Source organism: Urtica dioica, chromosome 8, assembly GCF_054948205.1.
Source record: "Urtica dioica subsp. dioica isolate 48M chromosome 8, U.dioica_male_clone48M_v1_H2, whole genome shotgun sequence".
NCBI lineage: Eukaryota > Viridiplantae > Streptophyta > Magnoliopsida > Rosales > Urticaceae > Urtica > Urtica dioica.
This window is the reverse complement of record NC_142763.1, coordinates 956,739-975,113: the sequence shown is the minus strand read 5'-3', so window position 1 is coordinate 975,113 and position 18,375 is coordinate 956,739. Positions and strand designations below refer to the sequence as shown.

General features: G+C 38.8%; 3 protein-coding genes across 5 annotated transcripts; 1 reads left to right on the top strand and 2 right to left on the bottom strand.

Moving 5' to 3' along the window:
• Nucleotides 1–97: 97 nt before the first annotated feature.
• LOC149386972 (uncharacterized) lies at nt 98–5,583 on the bottom strand. Its single transcript, XM_089624823.1, has 2 exons — nt 3,110–5,583; nt 98–1,678 (listed from the first exon to the last, which is right to left on the bottom strand). The coding sequence occupies exons 1-2, from the start codon at nt 5,550–5,552 to the stop codon at nt 354–356; spliced, it is 3,768 nt and encodes a 1,255-aa protein (XP_089480949.1). The 5' UTR covers nt 5,553–5,583; the 3' UTR covers nt 98–353.
• Nucleotides 5,584–8,879: 3,296 nt separating this feature from the next.
• LOC149386971 (Protein kinase superfamily protein) lies at nt 8,880–11,617 on the top strand. 2 transcript variants are annotated; one of them, XR_016300683.1, is made up of 3 exons: nt 8,880–11,069; nt 11,288–11,357; nt 11,487–11,617. XR_016300683.1 is itself a non-coding variant. In XM_089622989.1 (1 exon), the coding sequence occupies exon 1, from the start codon at nt 9,202–9,204 to the stop codon at nt 11,071–11,073; it is 1,872 nt and encodes a 623-aa protein (XP_089479115.1). In that variant the 5' UTR covers nt 8,883–9,201; the 3' UTR covers nt 11,074–11,175. The 2 variants fall into 2 exon arrangements, 1 of the variants encoding a protein (XP_089479115.1); XM_089622989.1 differs by lacking the exons at nt 11,288–11,357; nt 11,487–11,617 and having other exon boundaries at nt 8,883–11,175.
• Nucleotides 11,571–14,309, bottom strand: CLPP6 (CLP protease proteolytic subunit 6). 2 transcript variants are annotated; one of them, XM_089622991.1, is made up of 10 exons: nt 14,261–14,309; nt 14,104–14,224; nt 13,916–13,989; nt 13,603–13,672; nt 13,251–13,452; nt 13,088–13,153; nt 12,853–12,993; nt 12,357–12,410; nt 11,995–12,087; nt 11,571–11,731 (listed from the first exon to the last, which is right to left on the bottom strand). In XM_089622991.1, the coding sequence occupies exons 2-10, from the start codon at nt 14,187–14,189 to the stop codon at nt 11,684–11,686; spliced, it is 834 nt and encodes a 277-aa protein (XP_089479117.1). In that variant the 5' UTR covers nt 14,190–14,224; nt 14,261–14,309; the 3' UTR covers nt 11,571–11,683. The 2 variants fall into 2 exon arrangements, with proteins under 2 accessions (XP_089479117.1, XP_089479116.1); XM_089622990.1 differs by having other exon boundaries at nt 14,104–14,304.
• Between the last annotated feature and the right edge of the window lie 4,066 nt (nt 14,310–18,375).

Genomic DNA, 18,375 nt, shown 5'->3' with positions numbered 1-18,375 from the left:
TATAAGCCTGATCATGTAGCCCACAACTGAGAATGGACCCCGCTCTGATACCATATTACATTTCTAGGTTAGGATATATAGAAATTGGATTTGAGAATTGGGAAAAACTAACTCTCATCTTGAATGATTGAGAGTGAAAATGTTTATTCCAATCTAATGAGAGAAGTACAAGTATAAGGATCTATATAGCCACGAGACATTAAGAAAATAAAGAAAAATACAATGAAAGAAATAAAAGAAAAACAACATATCGTGCTTATCGTTTCAATGAAAGAAATAAAAGAAAAACAACATATCGTGTTTATCGTTTAATAGACATAAACGACACCTATGAAATATTCGATCTCTAATAATTACTCACCATTGTTGAAGAGCTTGTTTTTCAGCCTTGCCAACTTCACTGTAACCATGACAATCACCCAGTCTTTGGCATCCTCGGCGAGCCGGATATAAGCAATCCTCCAATTCCACTTTAGGAAAAGAGTCCCAATGACAACCCATAATCCGGTGGCGTATCCGAGAGCGATGAAGAGGTAGAGCCATATCTTCTCAGACTTATTGTCATCTTCTTCGTGTTCTTCGGTTGAACCATCGTCATGATCACCGCCTTTGTCTTCTCCGTCGCTGCATTTGTTGGGCAGCGTGGGGCCGCAGAGCAGCGGGTTTCCGGCGTAAATGGAGGGATCGACGTCGAGAGTTCGGAGCTGGTATCCCGAGGGGACTCGGCCGGAGAGATTGTTGAATGACATGTTGAGGAAGGCGAGCTTGGTGAGCGAGGCCATGGTGGACGGAATGGAACCGGACAAGTTGTTGTGAGAGAAGTCGAGCGACTCCAACGACTCGAGGCTCCCGATTCGGTCGGGGATGTTGCCGGAGAAGCGGTTGTGTGAGAGGTTCAAGCCGTTGAGAGCATAGAGAGCGCACAACTCGTCGGGAATGACTCCGTGAAAGTCATTGCTTGATAAATCAACGTATGCGTGTAACAGCAACACGTCGTTGTTGTACTCGACCTCTCTTCCTTTCATAACCTCCTGAACAATCGTGTACTCTGATTCGCCGGGGTAATCATAGGAAGGTACCCTCTTTGTGGTCATTCCAGTGAGATTGATGAAGCAGCTGGGGATTTCGCCATCCAAATGGTTGTTTGCGAGGTCTAAAATACGTAACTCCGAGAGCGCACACAGCTCACGTGGAATCGATCCCGTAAAGTTAGCGTGGGACAGAGCAAGAAATGTCAAGCGTGTCATGGATCCAAAGAAGGCAGGGATGTTGCTGCCTCCAAAGTCATTCCCGCGGAGGTCCAAATATCTCAATTCTTCGAGCTCTAACAAGCTTGCGTCCAACTTCCGAGCCTGTAACCGGTAACTCCAGACCGAATCTGGATTGGCGCGGAGATCGATCATGGTGACGCGCCAGGTGTGTTGATCACATCCAATGCCAACCCATTGGCAACAGTTCTTGCCTTGCCAAGTCAAGAGCCTCTTAGATGAATAACCAGTGAAACTCCGCTTAAACTTCATAAGAGCCCGTCTCTCACTTTCGATGCAAACGAAACTCGAGTTTTCACTCAAACAGACTTGTGACAAGCCTTGAAACAACAACACAATTAGAACCAGACTGAATCCATGCATGCCCGTCATTGGTTTATATTTAGAGTAAATGTGATGATGATGATGATCTCAAAATATTGGAAAATGATATGGTTTTGTGCGCTCTGATCATCAAGATTTCTTTCTTCACTAATAAACTCTTTTTTTTTTCGTTTTGGCTTAGATATCTTTGTAGTCATCCGGGTCATTTTCAGTTGACTCCAAAAAAACAAAAAAAGACGACTTTGAAAATTCCACCGCTGAGTGTGTGTGTGTTCTAAATCCAACCAGGACCCAACTCTCCAGCAAACATGACCTCAGCGTTTTAATATAGATGCTTTAAAGATGTTGACCGTCATTCTTGTTGTTTACAGTTATTCTTTGTTTTCTCAAGTCTGTATATACACTACTGGGATTTTTTTGTAAGACCAACTTCAATAAGATGATAAAGTTTTACACATCATCAAAAATAAATAAGTGGCTTAATTAATTACTATATAATTTAAATATTGAATTATGTTCTAAGCCTCTCATTTTATTTATTTATTTTCTGAATAACAAAAAGGTTTATATTTTTTAAGCTCTATAGTGGATTTCGAATAAATTCTGAATGAGTCAAAAGTTGGAAAAGATTAATGGGACACTTCGATGATTTTTCTTGCTTCTTTGACGCCCAAAATAAAAACGACGACTTTGAAAATTCTCTACTGCCGTGAGGTTGGAGTTTTCCGAGTGGAATTGGACTCATTTGTCCCATCCAACAAGAATGCTTTTTTACGTGGCATTTATATGCTTGTCCGTACAACAAAATAAAGTGATCACAAACGCCAAATAAAAAAGTGAGAGCAGAGAAATTGTAGGAAATTGAAGCATGACTTTGAGGGAGTGTTGTGTTGGGAATTAGTCATTACACAGTGATCACCATTGAAAGAGAGCTTCCATGGAAATTAATAAGGATGATGAAGATAAGTGAATATTATTATAATATCACCACCTTAATATTACGGAGGAAAATTTCTGGTTGTAAAAGGTTGATTAATTAATGGAATAAACTGTATGAGTTTCTTCTTAGTTTATAAGGAACAGCAACTTCCAAATAGGCCAAAGTAATTTAAAGCAAATCATATAATAATGTCTTATTATTTATTCCAAACGAAACATACTATTCATTCATGGTTCGAGTAAATAAGAGGGCACAGCAGAGAGTAAGTAAGGTGTGGCATAATAAAACACACTAACAAACAAATACATATTAAAGTGCAGAGAATAATATATAACAGAATACACACACAAACAAACTACTCGCCATTGTTGCAGAACCTTGCCAACTTAACTGTAACCATGACAATCATTCATGGTTTGAGTAAATAAGAGAGCACAACAGAGAGTAAGGTTTGGCATAATAAAACACACAAAACAAACAAACAGAGGAATACATAAAAAAAAAAAAAACAAGCAGAGAGTAGTACATAAAATACACATGTTTATAAAGCAGAGAGCGAACAAAACAAATTACTCACCATTGTTGAAGAGCTTGTTTTTCAGCTTTGGCAACTTCACTGTAACCATGACAATCATCCAGTCTCTGGCATCCTCGGCGAGCCGGAAATAAGCAATCCTCCAATTCGGCTTCAGGAAAAGAGTCCCAATGGTAACCCATAATCCGGTGGCGTATCCGAGAGCGATGAAGAGGTAGAGCCATATCTTCTCAGACTTATTGTCATCTTCTTCGTCTTCTTCGGTTGAACCGTCATCATGATCACCGCCTTTGTCTTCTTCGTCGCTGCATTTGTTGGGCAGCGTGGGGCCGCAGAGCAGCGGGTTTCCGGCGTAAATGGAGGGATCGACGTCGAGAGTCTGGAGCTGATTTCCGGAGGGGACTTGGCCGGAGAGATTGTTGAATGACATGTTGAGAAAGGCGAGTTTGGTGAGTGACGCCATTGTAGACGGAATGGAACCGGACAAGTTGTTGTGAGAGAGGTCGAGCGACTCCAACGACTCGAGGCTCCCGATTCGGTCGGGGATGTTGCCGGAGAAGCGGTTGTGCGAGAGGTTCAACCCATTCAGCACAGAGAGAGCGCACAACTCGTCGGGAATGACTCCGTGAATGTCATTGCTTGATAAGTCCACGTAAGCGACTAACAAGAACACGTCCTTCATGTACTCGAGCTCTCTTCCTTTCGCCACCCCCTCGACTATTATGGACTCGAGGTCTGTGAAACTCCCGAGTTGAGATTCTCTCTCTTTGGTCATTCCGGTGAGATTGTTGAAGCATCGGGGGATTTCTCCACTCAAATGGTTGTTTGCGAGGTCTAAAATTCTCATGAAGGAGAGCCTACACAATTCCAATGGGATTTTTCCGGCGAACGTGTTGTTGTTGAGCCTTAGTATTTCCATATACGCGGTCAATCGCGGTATGACACCCCTAAACTTGTTGTCCCCGACGTCCAAAACACGTAACGATGTGCAGTTTTCCAAGGATAAAGGAAGCTCTCCAGTGAGTTTGTTGTTGTTGACTTGAAATCCCGATAGACTTGTCAGCTGTCCGATTGAGATTGGAATAGTCCCCGATAGCTTGTTTCCTGATAGATTTATCACTGACAGCTGATCTGATTTCCAACAATTTGGGATCTCCCCGGATAACAGATTTTTTGAGAGATCTAATAAAGTTAGCTTATCATGTGTACACAATGATTTGGGAATGGAACCATTTATGAGGTTGCTTCCAAGATTTAGATGAATCAAATTTGGCATAGCAGCAAAAACATTTGTGGAAATAGGCCCGCTGATTTTGTTCGCTGAGAGATCTAACCACACGAGATTAGTCATGCCATGAATCCAATGCGGAAAATTTTCATATATATCAGCATCTGATAGACCCAATCCAATTACCTCCTTTTGTGTTCGAAGCCATTGAGGGAATCTTGAACCAAATTTGCAACTCTTCATGTAGATGTAGTGGAGCTGAAAACTAGGAATCCATTCTGATCTTGTTTGGAATGTCAAGTTGTGATTAAAGCTAACATCTAAGGTTCTCAGCTTTGAAAGGTTAGCTAAGTGAACTTCAGACACATAACCTTCTAAAAAATTATGGGTAAAATCTAAGACCTCTAGGTTTCTCAAGTTTCCTAGGCTTGTAGGCACATCTCCGCTCAGATTGTTATTTGACAAATTCAATTCAGTCAATGACAATAAATCTCCGAGCGTCTCGGGGATTGAGCCATTCAGCTGATTGTCTGACAAATCCAATACAGCCAATGATGAAAGGATTCCAATTGAAGGTGGGATCGAACCAACAAATGAATTCAAACGAAGGTCAAGGTGTTTCAAGAACTCTAGTTTCTCCAACCAATCAGGCAAAGGACCACTAATTTCACTCATGCTTAAATCTAGATACTCCAGATCATATTTGGAACAAAAAGTAGAGCCATTATAATACTCAGAGTTTGATAGGGATGGGTTTCCTGACAAATCTAACGACTTTAAAGAACAAGCATTGTCTAATATCGAAAAGAGACCGCCACCTTCGATGATATCGAAATCGTTGGAGCTAAGATCGAGGTGGAAAAGGCTCTTAAAACTACGAACAAAAGGTGGAATTGAGAAATTAAGAGAGTTGAATGAGAGATCAAGCCCTCGGAGAGAGGTCATGTTTTTTAGATACTCAAGTCTAGCAAAAGGAGTGTTTCCAAGTTCACATCCCGCGAGACTCAAGTGTGAGAGAGAAGGAAGTGTAGAGAGTACCTTCATCATTGTATTTGCAACATTTGACATGTTCACATGACTCATGTCAAGGTACCGCAAAGACACGAGATTCGACGCCCATTCCAAACTATCAGCATGTAATCCATCATACCCAGACATAAGATGAAGAGCCCTTAACTCGGTAAGATTTCCAAGTTCACGAGGAATTGATCCCGTAAAGTTTGCGAGGGACAGACCAAGAAATCTCAAGCGTGTCATGGATCCAAAGAAAGCGGGGATGTTGATGCCTCCAAAGCAAGGATCGAAATACCGTTACCGTTACCGTTCCGAGCCTTCGAATTTACTGGTAACCGCCCGTACCGTAAAGGAATACCGGGGGAAGCGAGAAAAAAAAAAGGAAACCGGTACCGTTGAACTTACCGTTACCGTAGAGGAATACCGTCAAATACCGGTATTTACCGAGGGGAATTCAGAAAATAAATATACAAAAAAATATACAAAGTACGTAGGATAAAACAAGTCACAAAATTTCTTCATAAATCAATAAACAAGTTCATCATAACCTTAATCATCACTAACTAATCACAAAATTATCAAAGAATTCGGATTAAATCCAAAAAAATTACAAACATCAACACAAAATTTCTAAAATTAAAAACAAGTCACAAATTTATTCATAAATCAATAAACAAGTTCATCATAACCTTAATTATCACTAACTAATCACAAAATTATCAAATAATTCGGATTAAATCCAAAAAAATTACAAACATCAACACAAAATTTCTAAAATTAAAAACAAGTCACAAAATATCTTCATAAATCAATAAACCACTTCATCATAACCTTAATCATCACTAAATAATCAAAAAATTACCAAATAATTCGGATTAATTACAAAAAATTAGAATCATGAACACAAACCTTAAATCAACACTACATTTAAGTTCACAACTATCAATTTATACTTAATCTTCAAAAATTATCAAGAAATTTCAAGTTTTAAACTCAAAATCATCAAAAAATAAAATTTGGCCGGGAAGTGGACCGGGAAACGGGTTACCGGCGGGATCTGGGAAGATTTGGCCTTCGTCGCGTCGGGAAATGGGCGGGACGGCGGGATCCGGTCGGAAACCGGTCGGAAAGCTGGCAAAAATGGTCTGGGTCGCGACGGTTTTCCCGGAACCACCGGAAAGTTCCGGTTTTGGTGGTTCCGGTGCCGGGGAGCTCCAAAAAGGGGGAACCGGACCGGTTCCCGTCCGGTTCCCCCGGTTTTTAAATCCTTGCTCCAAAGTCATTCCCGCGGAGGTCCAAGTATCTCAATTCTTCAAGCTCCGTCAAACTTGCATCCACTTCTCGAGCATGTAATCGGCGGCTGAAATTTCGACGTTCGAATGCTTCGTCGAAGCGGAGATCAAGCTTGGTGACGTGCCCGGTGTGAGTATCGCACACAACACCAATCCATTGGCAACAATGCTTGCCTTGCCAAGACGATAATTTGTGAGTTGAGCCGGAGAAACTTTGCTTAAACTTCAGAAGAGCTTGTCTCTCTCTTTCGATGCAAACGAAACTCGAGTTTGTACACAAACATACTTCGGTTAGGCCTTGAACCAACAATACAATTAGGACCACCCTGAATCTATGGATGCCCATCATTGTTACACCACGTAGAGTTAAACACACTTTTTTGTTTCTCTCAAATTGAGTTTTGTAGATTATATAAGATTTGCAAGGTATGTTGAGAGTAAGTATAAGGAATAAGCTCAAGCTTGGAAAATATTATGGTTTGTGACATCAAGATCTCTTTCTTCAATTTATTAACCTTTGCAAGATATTTTTGTTGTAGACATTCGGGTCATTTCATTGACTCCAAAATTTCAAAAAAAAAATAATAATAATAAAGCAAAGACTTTGAAAATACTACCGCAGGTTTGTGTATTTTACAACATTAACAAGGACCCACCCACCATCAATGAGAATTCTACGACAAGTCCAAGACCAATATTGTGACACTTCAGCTTTATTTAGACTAGCTTTTTGTTGCTTAAGATGTTGAAATAATGGCATGAATCGCTTGCTGTTTACACTGGCTATAGTATTGTCGTTTTGCAAGGATTTCTTTGTTTTGTCAAAGTCTGGCTCCACACGGTACTACTGTGATATTTTATCAGTAAGCCATATTATTGCAAATAATTATGTTCTAAGCCTTATTGATTTTCTGAAAAGAAAACAAAAATTATAATTTAAACTGTATACTACTGGCTTTCAAATAAATTATGAAGAGAATTATTCGTTACATAATCTATGTGGCATTTAAACACTATATTTGCCTTCTTTCTTGCTTGCATTTGATATTCAATATTATCTGTTACTATATATGAGCCAGATTGATACTTTCAACTTGTGCTTTAAAAGAGCTAATAAAATAAATACATACAGATAAACCAGAAATAATTAAACAAATAAAAAGAGGACTAATTATTAGCAAAACTCTCCAATGAGAGTTTCCCAAAATGGTTTAGGTAATTGCGGAAAGGTAGAAAGAAAAATCCATGATTGACGGCTCAGAAGAAAGAGATGGGAAATGAAGAAAATGAAGTACACTAATAGTCTTTTAGTTTTTACTATATCACTAAACTTTTTTCTATTTGATATGGCAGATAACTTAACTCAATCCATACTCAGGAATATAATCTATAAAGAATATGGGGGGCTACGTTTTTTTTTAAGAATTAATTAGTGTTTGGTAAGAATATTTTTCACAAGTTAAAAAGTGATAGAGGTTTCAAATAGTGTTTTTTTAGTGTAAAAACGTGTGCCGACAACAAGTAGAGCACCATTTCGTGGAAAGTCTTAGCCAAAGACCCAAAGCTAAAAATAAACGACGACAATTTTTCCATTGCCATTTTTCTACGACAACAATTATAAATACAAGATACTAAATATGTTTACGAAACTCTAATATGTGCTTTTAGTAGTAGCACTTACTTTAAGAGTAGAGCAATGTCAAACCAGCGCCGGATCATTTAACAAAACCACATTATTCTATGTAGTTTGTAAAAGTAAACATTTCTAAAATTAAACAATCAATAATTAAAATAAAATATTTAAGCCTTATCATTTATTTTTATTTCAGAAGTATAAATTTAGGGAATCGTAGTATGATATTGATAAATACAGAGCCGTCTAACCTTACGAAAATAAAATGTTTAAACTTTAAATACACGTGTTTATTATTATGAGAGGAAACGATAAAAGTGGGATTGGTGAAGTAAAAGAACGAGTATTAATGACTCATCATTGATGATAGTCAATCCTCTTTAACGTTTACCAACACGCGCATACGTGTTAGTGATGTCGTATACGGATCATACGATAAAGCTTTATTGTCGTTTTCATAAGGAAGCTTTATTGTCGTTTCTATATATATATATATATATAAACTCTGTATGGTCTGGTAAGCGTAATTTTCATGTATCTTTATTATACTTCATTTCTAGGCAAAAATTATTTATTTATAATTAAACTTTTATCTTTAATTATAAATCAATTTTATTGGGCCCTCTTAACTGAATTTGTGGATACGTCAATGCCTACGCTACTAAAAATTCCGATCTGTCTTTATGGGCAGGATTGTTTATGGGGTTGATTGTTTAAAAATTAATTTTTAAACGACGAATAGCTCACTGTCGGACAATTATGCGCGTGTATTTCAGTACTCACTGCGCGCGTGGGATCGACGCACCAAACCCGGCCGCCTCTTTGACTTTTATACTTTGCTAATGTAGCTGAGTTTGACCAGAGATCTCTATCTGAAACCCAAAGAAAGCAAACTCTCTTTCCTCATCTTCGACGACCTTCCGTGAAACGATACGATACAATCAGAGAGAGAGAGAGAGAGACTGAGATGAACTTTCTTCGCTACTTCTTGTTTCTCTATCTACTCTGTCTCTCCGATGCTGCCACGTCATCTCCACCGTCGTGTCCGATGGACCTGAGCTATGTGTCTCGGCTGGAGTGGAACAAGACCACATGCCTGAACTACGAGCCTCCAGCGAAAATGACGTCGGAAACCGATCTCACGAAGATTCCGTGCTGCCAAACCCTACTCTCTCTCTTCGGCGTCGCTCTGGCGAACCACCTCAAGAACACCTCGCAGTTCGACCTCCCAGACAACCGGACCTCCGCCGCCTGCCTCGCCGATTTCCGATCCAGACTCGCCAACCTCTCGATCTCCGACGCGGTGGTCCCGTACTGCCTCAGGCCGCGACAGTTCGTCTCCGGTCCCGACGTCTGCGCCGGAATCCGAACCGCCGGCGACTGGACTCGCCTCCTAGGTCGGAGCACCGATTTGAACTCCGGTTGCAGCGCCGATCTCGCAGATCTGACCAGATGCGACTCGTGCGTCGCCGCCGGGAACAAAGTCGCCGCTCAGCTCACCGGCATTGACAAGAACGCGTCGGACGCTCGGAAATGCTGGTACTACACGATCCTCTACGCCGCCGGAATCGTGAACGAGTTCGGTCCGGAGAGCGACGGAGCTCTGTCGTGTATCTTCGGAATGTCCGTCAACGGTCCGACCGAGAACGACAAGAAAAACAAAAACAACTCGCCGCTGGTTTTCGGACTCGCCGGAGCCGGCGCGGGGGTGATCGGAATGTCGATCCTGGCTTCTCTGTACCTTCTGTACGACAGAAGGAAACGGCGGCGGAGGATGAACGATCTCACGCCGGCGACACCTTCCTCGTCTCGCAAACCGAACACCGGCGCCGTCTGGTTCGACATCAAAGACCTCGAGAGAGCCACCGGAAACTTCTCGCAGAAGAACTTCCTCGGCCGCGGCGGCTTCGGCACCGTCCACCGCGGCGTCCTCTCCGACGGCACCGCCGTCGCCGTCAAGCGCATCGTCGAGTCCCCCGAGGATTTCGACTCCGACTTCCGCAACGAGGTCGAGATCATCACCAATCTCCGCCACCGCAACCTCGTCACGCTCCGAGGCTGCTGCGTGGTCTCCCACGGAGGATCATCATCGGAGGAACCCGAGACGCGCCACTACCTAGTCTACGACTTCATGCCCAACGGAAACCTCGACGACCGGCTCTTCAACAAGCCCGAGAATCGTCTGACGTGGCCGGAGCGGAAATCGGTGATCCTCGACGTGGCGAGAGGGCTCGCCTATCTCCACTACGGAGTCAGACCGGCGATATACCACCGCGATATCAAGGGGACGAATATCCTCTTGGACTCGGAGATGCGGGCCCGGGTGGCGGATTTCGGGCTGGCCAAGCAGAGCCGGGAAGGGCGGTCCCACATGACCACCAGGGTCGCCGGGACCCACGGGTACCTCGCCCCGGAATACGCTCTCTACGGACAGTTGACGGAGAAGAGCGACGTGTACAGCTTCGGGGTGGTGGTTCTGGAGACCATGTGTGGGAGGAGGGCGTTGGACCTGGCGGCCCAAACTCCGGCGGGTTTTCTGATCACCGATTGGGCATGGAATTTGGCCAAGTGTGGGCGGGCCGGTGAAGCGGTGGATCCGGCGATGGTGGCCGCGGGGCCCACGGGGGTGATGGAGCGGTTCGTGATGGTGGGGATTCTCTGCGCGCACGTCATGGTGGCGCTGAGGCCCACGATCGCCGACGCGCTCAAGATGTTGGAAGGGGATATCGAGGTCCCTCCGATCCCCGATCGACCCGCGCCGCTCAACGGTGGGGATTCGTTCAGCGTCTCCCCATCGCTCTGCGGGCCCCGGTTGCATAGTGGTGATATGCTCAGGTGATTTAACTTCTTCTTCTTGTACATTGTCTGGTTTAGGTGTAGTTGTGGTGTTGATGTTGTCTGTGTAAATATACAACTATATAGAGAGAGAGGAATTGTTTTAGATTAGTTGCTTTCAGTGTAATCTTGATGCTTTTTGTTTCCCTCTGCGAATTTAATTTTTCTTAGTTTATGTATATAAGAATAAGATGACCAATATTTATACTTGACTGTAGAATCAACAATCAAGTCTGATGGTTACTTGAAAACAGAAATACAGATTACACTTTGGAGTCTATTTCCAGTGTAAGTTCTTATTATGAATGCTGGTTTTGTTATATCTCATGCAAAAAAAAAAAAAAAAAAAAAAAAAAATGGTATCTCTTTCTCTAATCGTGTGAAATTATTGGGTTGGGTTTTTTCACTGTCATGCAGATGGAGAGAGTCTAGCACTTTATTCTTCCCCCTTTTTTGAGAGCTTCACTAAATATCATTGCAACTAAAAATAGAACATAAACGTTGGAAAAGAGGTACAATTTTACCTTTTAAATTGATGGGAACCATACAAAATTCAGTTACAAATTACCATAAAATCAATTAAAGAGGTATCAAGTGGACTACAAACGCAGCGTCTAGTATTCTGTTTCCAAAACACCATCAATAAGTCCAAACTCCATAGCCTGCGAAAAACAGATAGTAACCAGTTTATGGTCGATTCCTTGACTGCCCATAAAATTTGGTAAAAGAATGAAGTTCCCTGAATAATAGTCCATAAATTTCCAACCAGACGATCAATCGACTAACAAGTCGACTTCCGTGTATCTAAGCAATCGTGAAAGGTGATCATAACTTTCAAAGAACCTCAAACGCTGACAAACTTGACTAGATTGGTTTAGTCAACGAGAATAAATAGCAAAATGTCATACACAAAAACGGATGTTACCTCAGAAACTGATAAGAAACGATCTCTCTCGGTGTACTGTTGCACTTTTTCTAGAGGTTGGCCCGTAAAAGCAGCATACATTTTGTCAATTTTCTACATGAAAGACACAAATTAAGACTAGCATCGCATGAAATCGCCTTTAATTTAGCCATCTTCAGTAGTTAAAAAATAGACAGAAGTGATGTCCTTTCACAAATTCAACTTTTACGTTCAGAAAAAAAAAAAAATAAAAATAAAAAAAAAAAAAAAATCCACAGATTGAATTACAACAAGTTACGCCATTTCAAGGAAAATCAAGTATGGATCAAAACATCCGAAGAAGATAATATAATGCTTGTTAATGGGTTCAGAGAAAGACTCACGTGACGAGATTGTACTGCTTCATTGACTTGTCGCCTAACATCCTCTACGCTACCCTGCAAGCAAATATTATGTCATCGCTCAGTTTCTTATACAGCTAATAGTCTAGCCTTACTGGGTAAATGAGCTAAATAAAGCACTACTAAATGGTCGGTTCTACTGTCTAAATAGTAACTTCCATAAGACAATACTCAGAAGAATGAAATGTGGATACATAGCAAGAAAACCATCAGACTGTGTGAATTATAAGGTTTATTCCTGACTCATTATTTTGAAATTTCCGAACCCTAAGTGTCATAACAGCAAGATTAAGGAGAAACAATCCAAACTATTGGGAACCAAACTAAGCAGACTTTTTATCCCCAACGGATATAGATCATGAAAACTTGGGACGCCAAAGTAAGTTCTCAAGGAGCGCCTATAAGGTTGGTTTACATAACCTTTTTGTGAGAATCTTTGAGAGAAAAAAAAAAAATTAAAAAAGATAATCAAGCATACCCCACAGCCACTTTGTGGCTGATGAACCATAATACGAGCATTGGGCATCGCCATTCGCATTCCCTTTTCTCCACCGGCGAGAAGAAGCGCTCCTTGACTCGCAGCAACACCGAAAACCACGGTCCCAACCTTCGGCTTTATCTGGTAACAAAAAAAAAGGGGCAAAACTTTATACTCACAAAATCTCATTTTCTCGTAAAAACAAAGATTGAAGGGCAAGATTTTATCTGCATACCCAAGCCATGCAGTCATATATTGCCAGCACAGAATATGTACTTCCACCGGGGCAATTCAAGTAGACCTTTAATCATAAGAGAACGCCATGGAGTTAATAAAAGAAAGACCAGATTCTAAAATAAACTTATATAATTCACACACGGAAAAAGACAAAAATTTACCAGAATATCGGATTTTTCGTCAATAGTTGCCAGCGTGACGAGCTGCGATATGACTCGCTGAGCCACGATCGAGTTGATTGGCTGACCTATGAAGATGATTCGGTTCCTAAATAATACATTCGAAAGATCCATAGCTCCGCCTGGGGTCATCACGGCCGGCATTATCGGTGGATTTGAGTCTTTTGCTTCAATAGTGCCATAACTATATTGTACTCGAGCAATTGAAATCCGATGTGAGTGTACTAAATCGTCCAACTTGATACACACGGTGAAATCCGGCTTTTAACTATGTGATTTTTCAGCAAAGCTTCATGAAACAAAATCAGATTAAATATAAATCATAAAACCAAACCTTGTACTGGCGCGAAAAATCTCCTGCTCCTCCAGCTTTAATGGTGACACATGACTCTTACTTGATAATCCTGAAATATTTAAGAAAATTTACCACTTTCTCCATTGAATTTCACAAGGATAAAGAAGCAATACATTTCTTAACAAATTAATCATTTAAATTAACGAATTAAATTGAACAGAATTATTAGGGCTAAAAACTTGATCTGAAAAGAACAAATGGTAACGGAACATACATTTCGCACATACATTACACGTATTTTCCTACATTTCTACGATGATAATACGAAAAATGATTCATCAAACAAAATTACCAGTTGTTGGAAGATCGCCGTACGGAAAGTACGGATTGGACGAAGCGGAGACAGTAACAAACCTCGATTGATTTCTGCAAGAAAAGAATAAATAGTTCCTAGATTGAAAAATAATGTATGTTGATAGTTTACAATTACACAACAAAGTCGCGGACTCTACAGAGTGTTTTCTGTGAGCACTGACATACCTCGAAGAAAAGAGAGTTTTGGAAGTTTTGAATTGAGAAGCAGAGACTGAGAAGCTCAATGGTGTTGGGAAAGTTAGAGCTACCATATCTGAATCTCTAGCTACGGAGCGAAACCAGGAAGGAAGAGAGAGAGAGAGAGAGAGAGAGAGAGAGAGAGAGAGAGAGAGTTTCAGAGGAGTTTCCGAGTTCGCTAATCCGCTTTGTCTGGGGTGACTCGCCCGAGTTGGACAATTTTCATATTTGATTTTGGGCTTGTTTAGTTTAGACATTTGGTTTTGAGTTTGATAAACAAAGAAGAGCTGGTTCTCTCTTTTTTTGAGCTTGGGCTGGGCCCAAATGGTAAGCAACAGACGGTAGGATCATGGGAAATTCTTATTATATCTTAAACTTTTCAAATATTTCATACATGAACTTTTTTGAATGATTTTTCCGTAATTTTAGATAAAACTCTAAACAACTAGTTTTTTTTTAAATGAAATAATAAACATTAAAAATATAAGTAAAACTGTAAACAACAAAGAAAAAATTATAGAAACTTGAATTCTCGGAATAAGAATAAAGAGTGGAGTGAGAAAAGAGGTAACTAGGATAATTTCCAATGCTAGTTACCAATGAATCAACTATAAATCGATTATGATACTGTTTACCGTTAGATATGTGATAAATAATATACTAAAAATAATATTTTAATATAAATTATTATAAGGATATTAAACTCAAGTTCACATATGTTCCAAAAAACACTCAAAAATAAATTTGATTCATTTTCTTTCTTAAGAACATAAACAAAAAACTGTTAATGATCCATAATCTATAAATTCTATCGAAAGTTTGGCATTGTTTCTCATGTATTCTTCAGAACTCTAAATTTATACTCGTAATCATTCGAAATTTTCAATTCCAATTTTATCGACAATTCAATACAAACAATTTCATTAATTATCAATTTCAATTTCAAAACCAAGTGTTCTGCAGTTTAAATTCAATGAACCAACCTCGCAAATATACCCATCAGTTTTCTTTTAAAAAAAATACACAGAGAGCTTCGAAATGTCCTCGACTGATATCGTACCAGAAATTATAAAATTTGTACTACATCGCTCGACTTCTTCCGAACGAGAGTTTTTCGATTTATACCAGCGTTTACTCGATTTGTTTTTTTTTTTCATTGTTTACGAATTCTGTTTGACTTTAATAATCAGAATGTATTTATACAATAACTATGGTCAGTTATCAGTTATTTGATAGATTTTCTAATATTTCTTACCCAAAAAAAAAAGATTTTCTGATATGATCTGGCAAGTCATTATTACCGTATCTTCCAATTGCGTATGAAGAATATAGCTTACAAAATAAATAAATAAATTTCAGAAACAATATGTAACAAATAAGAAACCACCGGAAAAAAATAAAACGGCACTTTGTCACTGTAAGTCTGTAACTACCGACCAATAACTAGAATATATTTCATTTCTTAACCCAAAAAAAAAAAAAACATGTATATTAACGTGCTCTTGCGCATTAAGGTAACACAAAAACAAATATTATTGCGCTAAAAATAAATAAAGTCAATGAAATATATATAATTCAAGCCATGATCACACACCACCGGAGTTCAACTTTTTGAGTAGCAATTGACTTGAAATTTACACCAATAATATACTCAGCAAAATCTCTCTGTGTATATAGATATATATATATATATATATATATATATATATATATATATATATATATTTAGGCTCGGAACATGGTGAGACAATCGGAGTCGAACTTGTGAGCAGTGACTCTGAGCTTAATACCTCTGAAATCACAGCCACCCTCAGTATCGACGACGATCTTGTGACCCGGTCGGAGATCCTTGGCGAGCACGAAATCCCGCCACTCCTTGTGCTCCAGAACCGCGATGCAACGGTCGTGAAAATCGAACTCTCCGATTTGGGGAATTACGGACTCGAGCCAAAACTCCCAGCTGAACCCTAATTCGTCGACGGCGATGATCCGATTCTTCGGCGGAATCGGCAGCACCGGCGTCCACTCCATCGGAACTCGCAGCGTCTTTTCGACGTCGAATCGAGTGAGGATCTTTGATACTGCTTGAACTCCTCCGCGGTGGTTAGCCATGCCCGGAAATGCTCTCTCTCTCTCTCTCTCTCTCTCTCTCTCTCTCTCTCTCTCTCTCTCTCTCTCTCTCTCTTGTTTATGATAATGACGATGATGATTTTCATTGAGACTTATATGTGGAATATGTATATATATATATACACCTATTTATTAAGACCCTATATTGGTATTTGCCTATTTTAAATCCGATTCTAAATGTTCAATAAAGTCTGTGGATTTTGTTTATTTATTTTAAATAGGATAGTTTTGGATTTCTTCTTTGAATTATGATTATGATTTTGTGATTATTTTCCATGTGTAATTTCTAGACTTTTCGCGCTTTAGCGGATTGGTCCTAATTTTTTTATTGATAAATCCGCCGTATCTAATTTTTAAATTTTGATATACATATGATTTATTTTTCCTAATTTGAATAAAAAAAAATTTACGAAATTTAAATGTTCGACTTCGTGACGTTATTTGGCAAGTTCATGTGAAAAACATCACCGAGTCAACAATATTTGGATTTCGTTAAGAAATTTTGTGAGTCTCGTACTCATTTTATATGTTTTTTTTTATTTTTAATAATATAAAAATGAATGGATATTATAGTTTCTTGATTTTATGCATTTTAGCGGACTGGTCCTAACTTTTATTAATGCATCCGCAAACTCTAATTTTGAAATTGATACATTAGTTATTTTTCCTAATTTATGAAGAAAAAAAAATTACGAAATTTAAATGTTCGATTTCATGACCTTATTTGACAAGTTAATGTGAGAAAATATAACCGATTCAACGATATTTGGATTTAGATATAAATTTTGTGAGTCTCACTCAATTGTATGTTCTTTATTTTTTTCTTAAGTTTGAATGGATAGTATAGTTTTTATATTTTACGTGTTTTAACGTATTGGTCCTAATTTTTTATTTATATATCCGTAGTCTTTCATTTTGAAATTTTGATACACATGATTTATTTTGCCTAATTTCTATCATTTTTTTTACGAAGTCTAAATTTGGACCTCATGATCTTATTTGACAAGATTATGTGAGAAGACATCACCGAGTCAACAATATTGGGATTTCGACAAGAAACTTTGTGAGTCTCGTACTCATTTGTTATGTTTCATTTTTTAAAAGTTTGAATGCATGGATACTATAATTTATAGATTTTACGCTTTTTAATCTACGGATTGGTCCTAATTTGTTTATTGATATATTTGTCATCTATAATTTTAAATTTTTTGATAACATGATTTATTTTACCTAGCTTTTGTCATTTTTTCACGAAATTTACATGATAAACCCCATGATCTTATACGGCCACCGTTCACCGGAGCTTTGATCGCTAGCTCATCTATCATTAGGTCACCAATTTCCACGACATTCCGGCACTGGGCAGGGCGTCAATCCTCATACATGGTCTTACAACTTTGCAGAGACCTGTGTTTTTGGTAAATAGTCGCCCGAGTCTGTCACTGCAACCCCCTTTGTGAGAGGACACTCTTCTCTCAAAGTTATGGGGCTATTTTGTTGAGGTCCTTAGTTGGACAAGTTCATGTGACAAAACATCACCGAGTTAATGATATTTGGATTTTTCGTATGAAACTTTGTGAGTCTTGTACTCTTTTTTTTATGTTCTTTTAAAAATAAAATAAAAAAGTTTAAATGGATACTAATTAAATACATCCAAATCCATCCATTATAAGGATTGACGTAATATATATATATATATATATATATATATATATATATATATTATATTACAATAATTTTTATATATGCGGATTGGAATAAAAATAAGTAGAACTCATCCGAAACTATCCATAACAATCAAACAAATGTTTTTTCATTTTTATGCAGCTAAATAGCAATTGAAAATTAATAGAAGGCTGAGTTGGCATTTGGTCACTCTAAAGGAATTTTCATCCAAAATGGAAATATTTGTAAAAAAATTTAATTTTGATATTATAGAATGTGCTTGATCAATTTTAGGTGTTAGTGTCTATTTTATTTAATCAAAATTGTTCTATATACTTGGTATTATACAATAATAAAAAATCCAAATATTTATAACATGTAGTTTCCTAAGTTCATTGGAAATCATCTTACAAATAGTAAAATTTGTTATATTTATAAGAATTATGGTTATTATTATTATTTTTA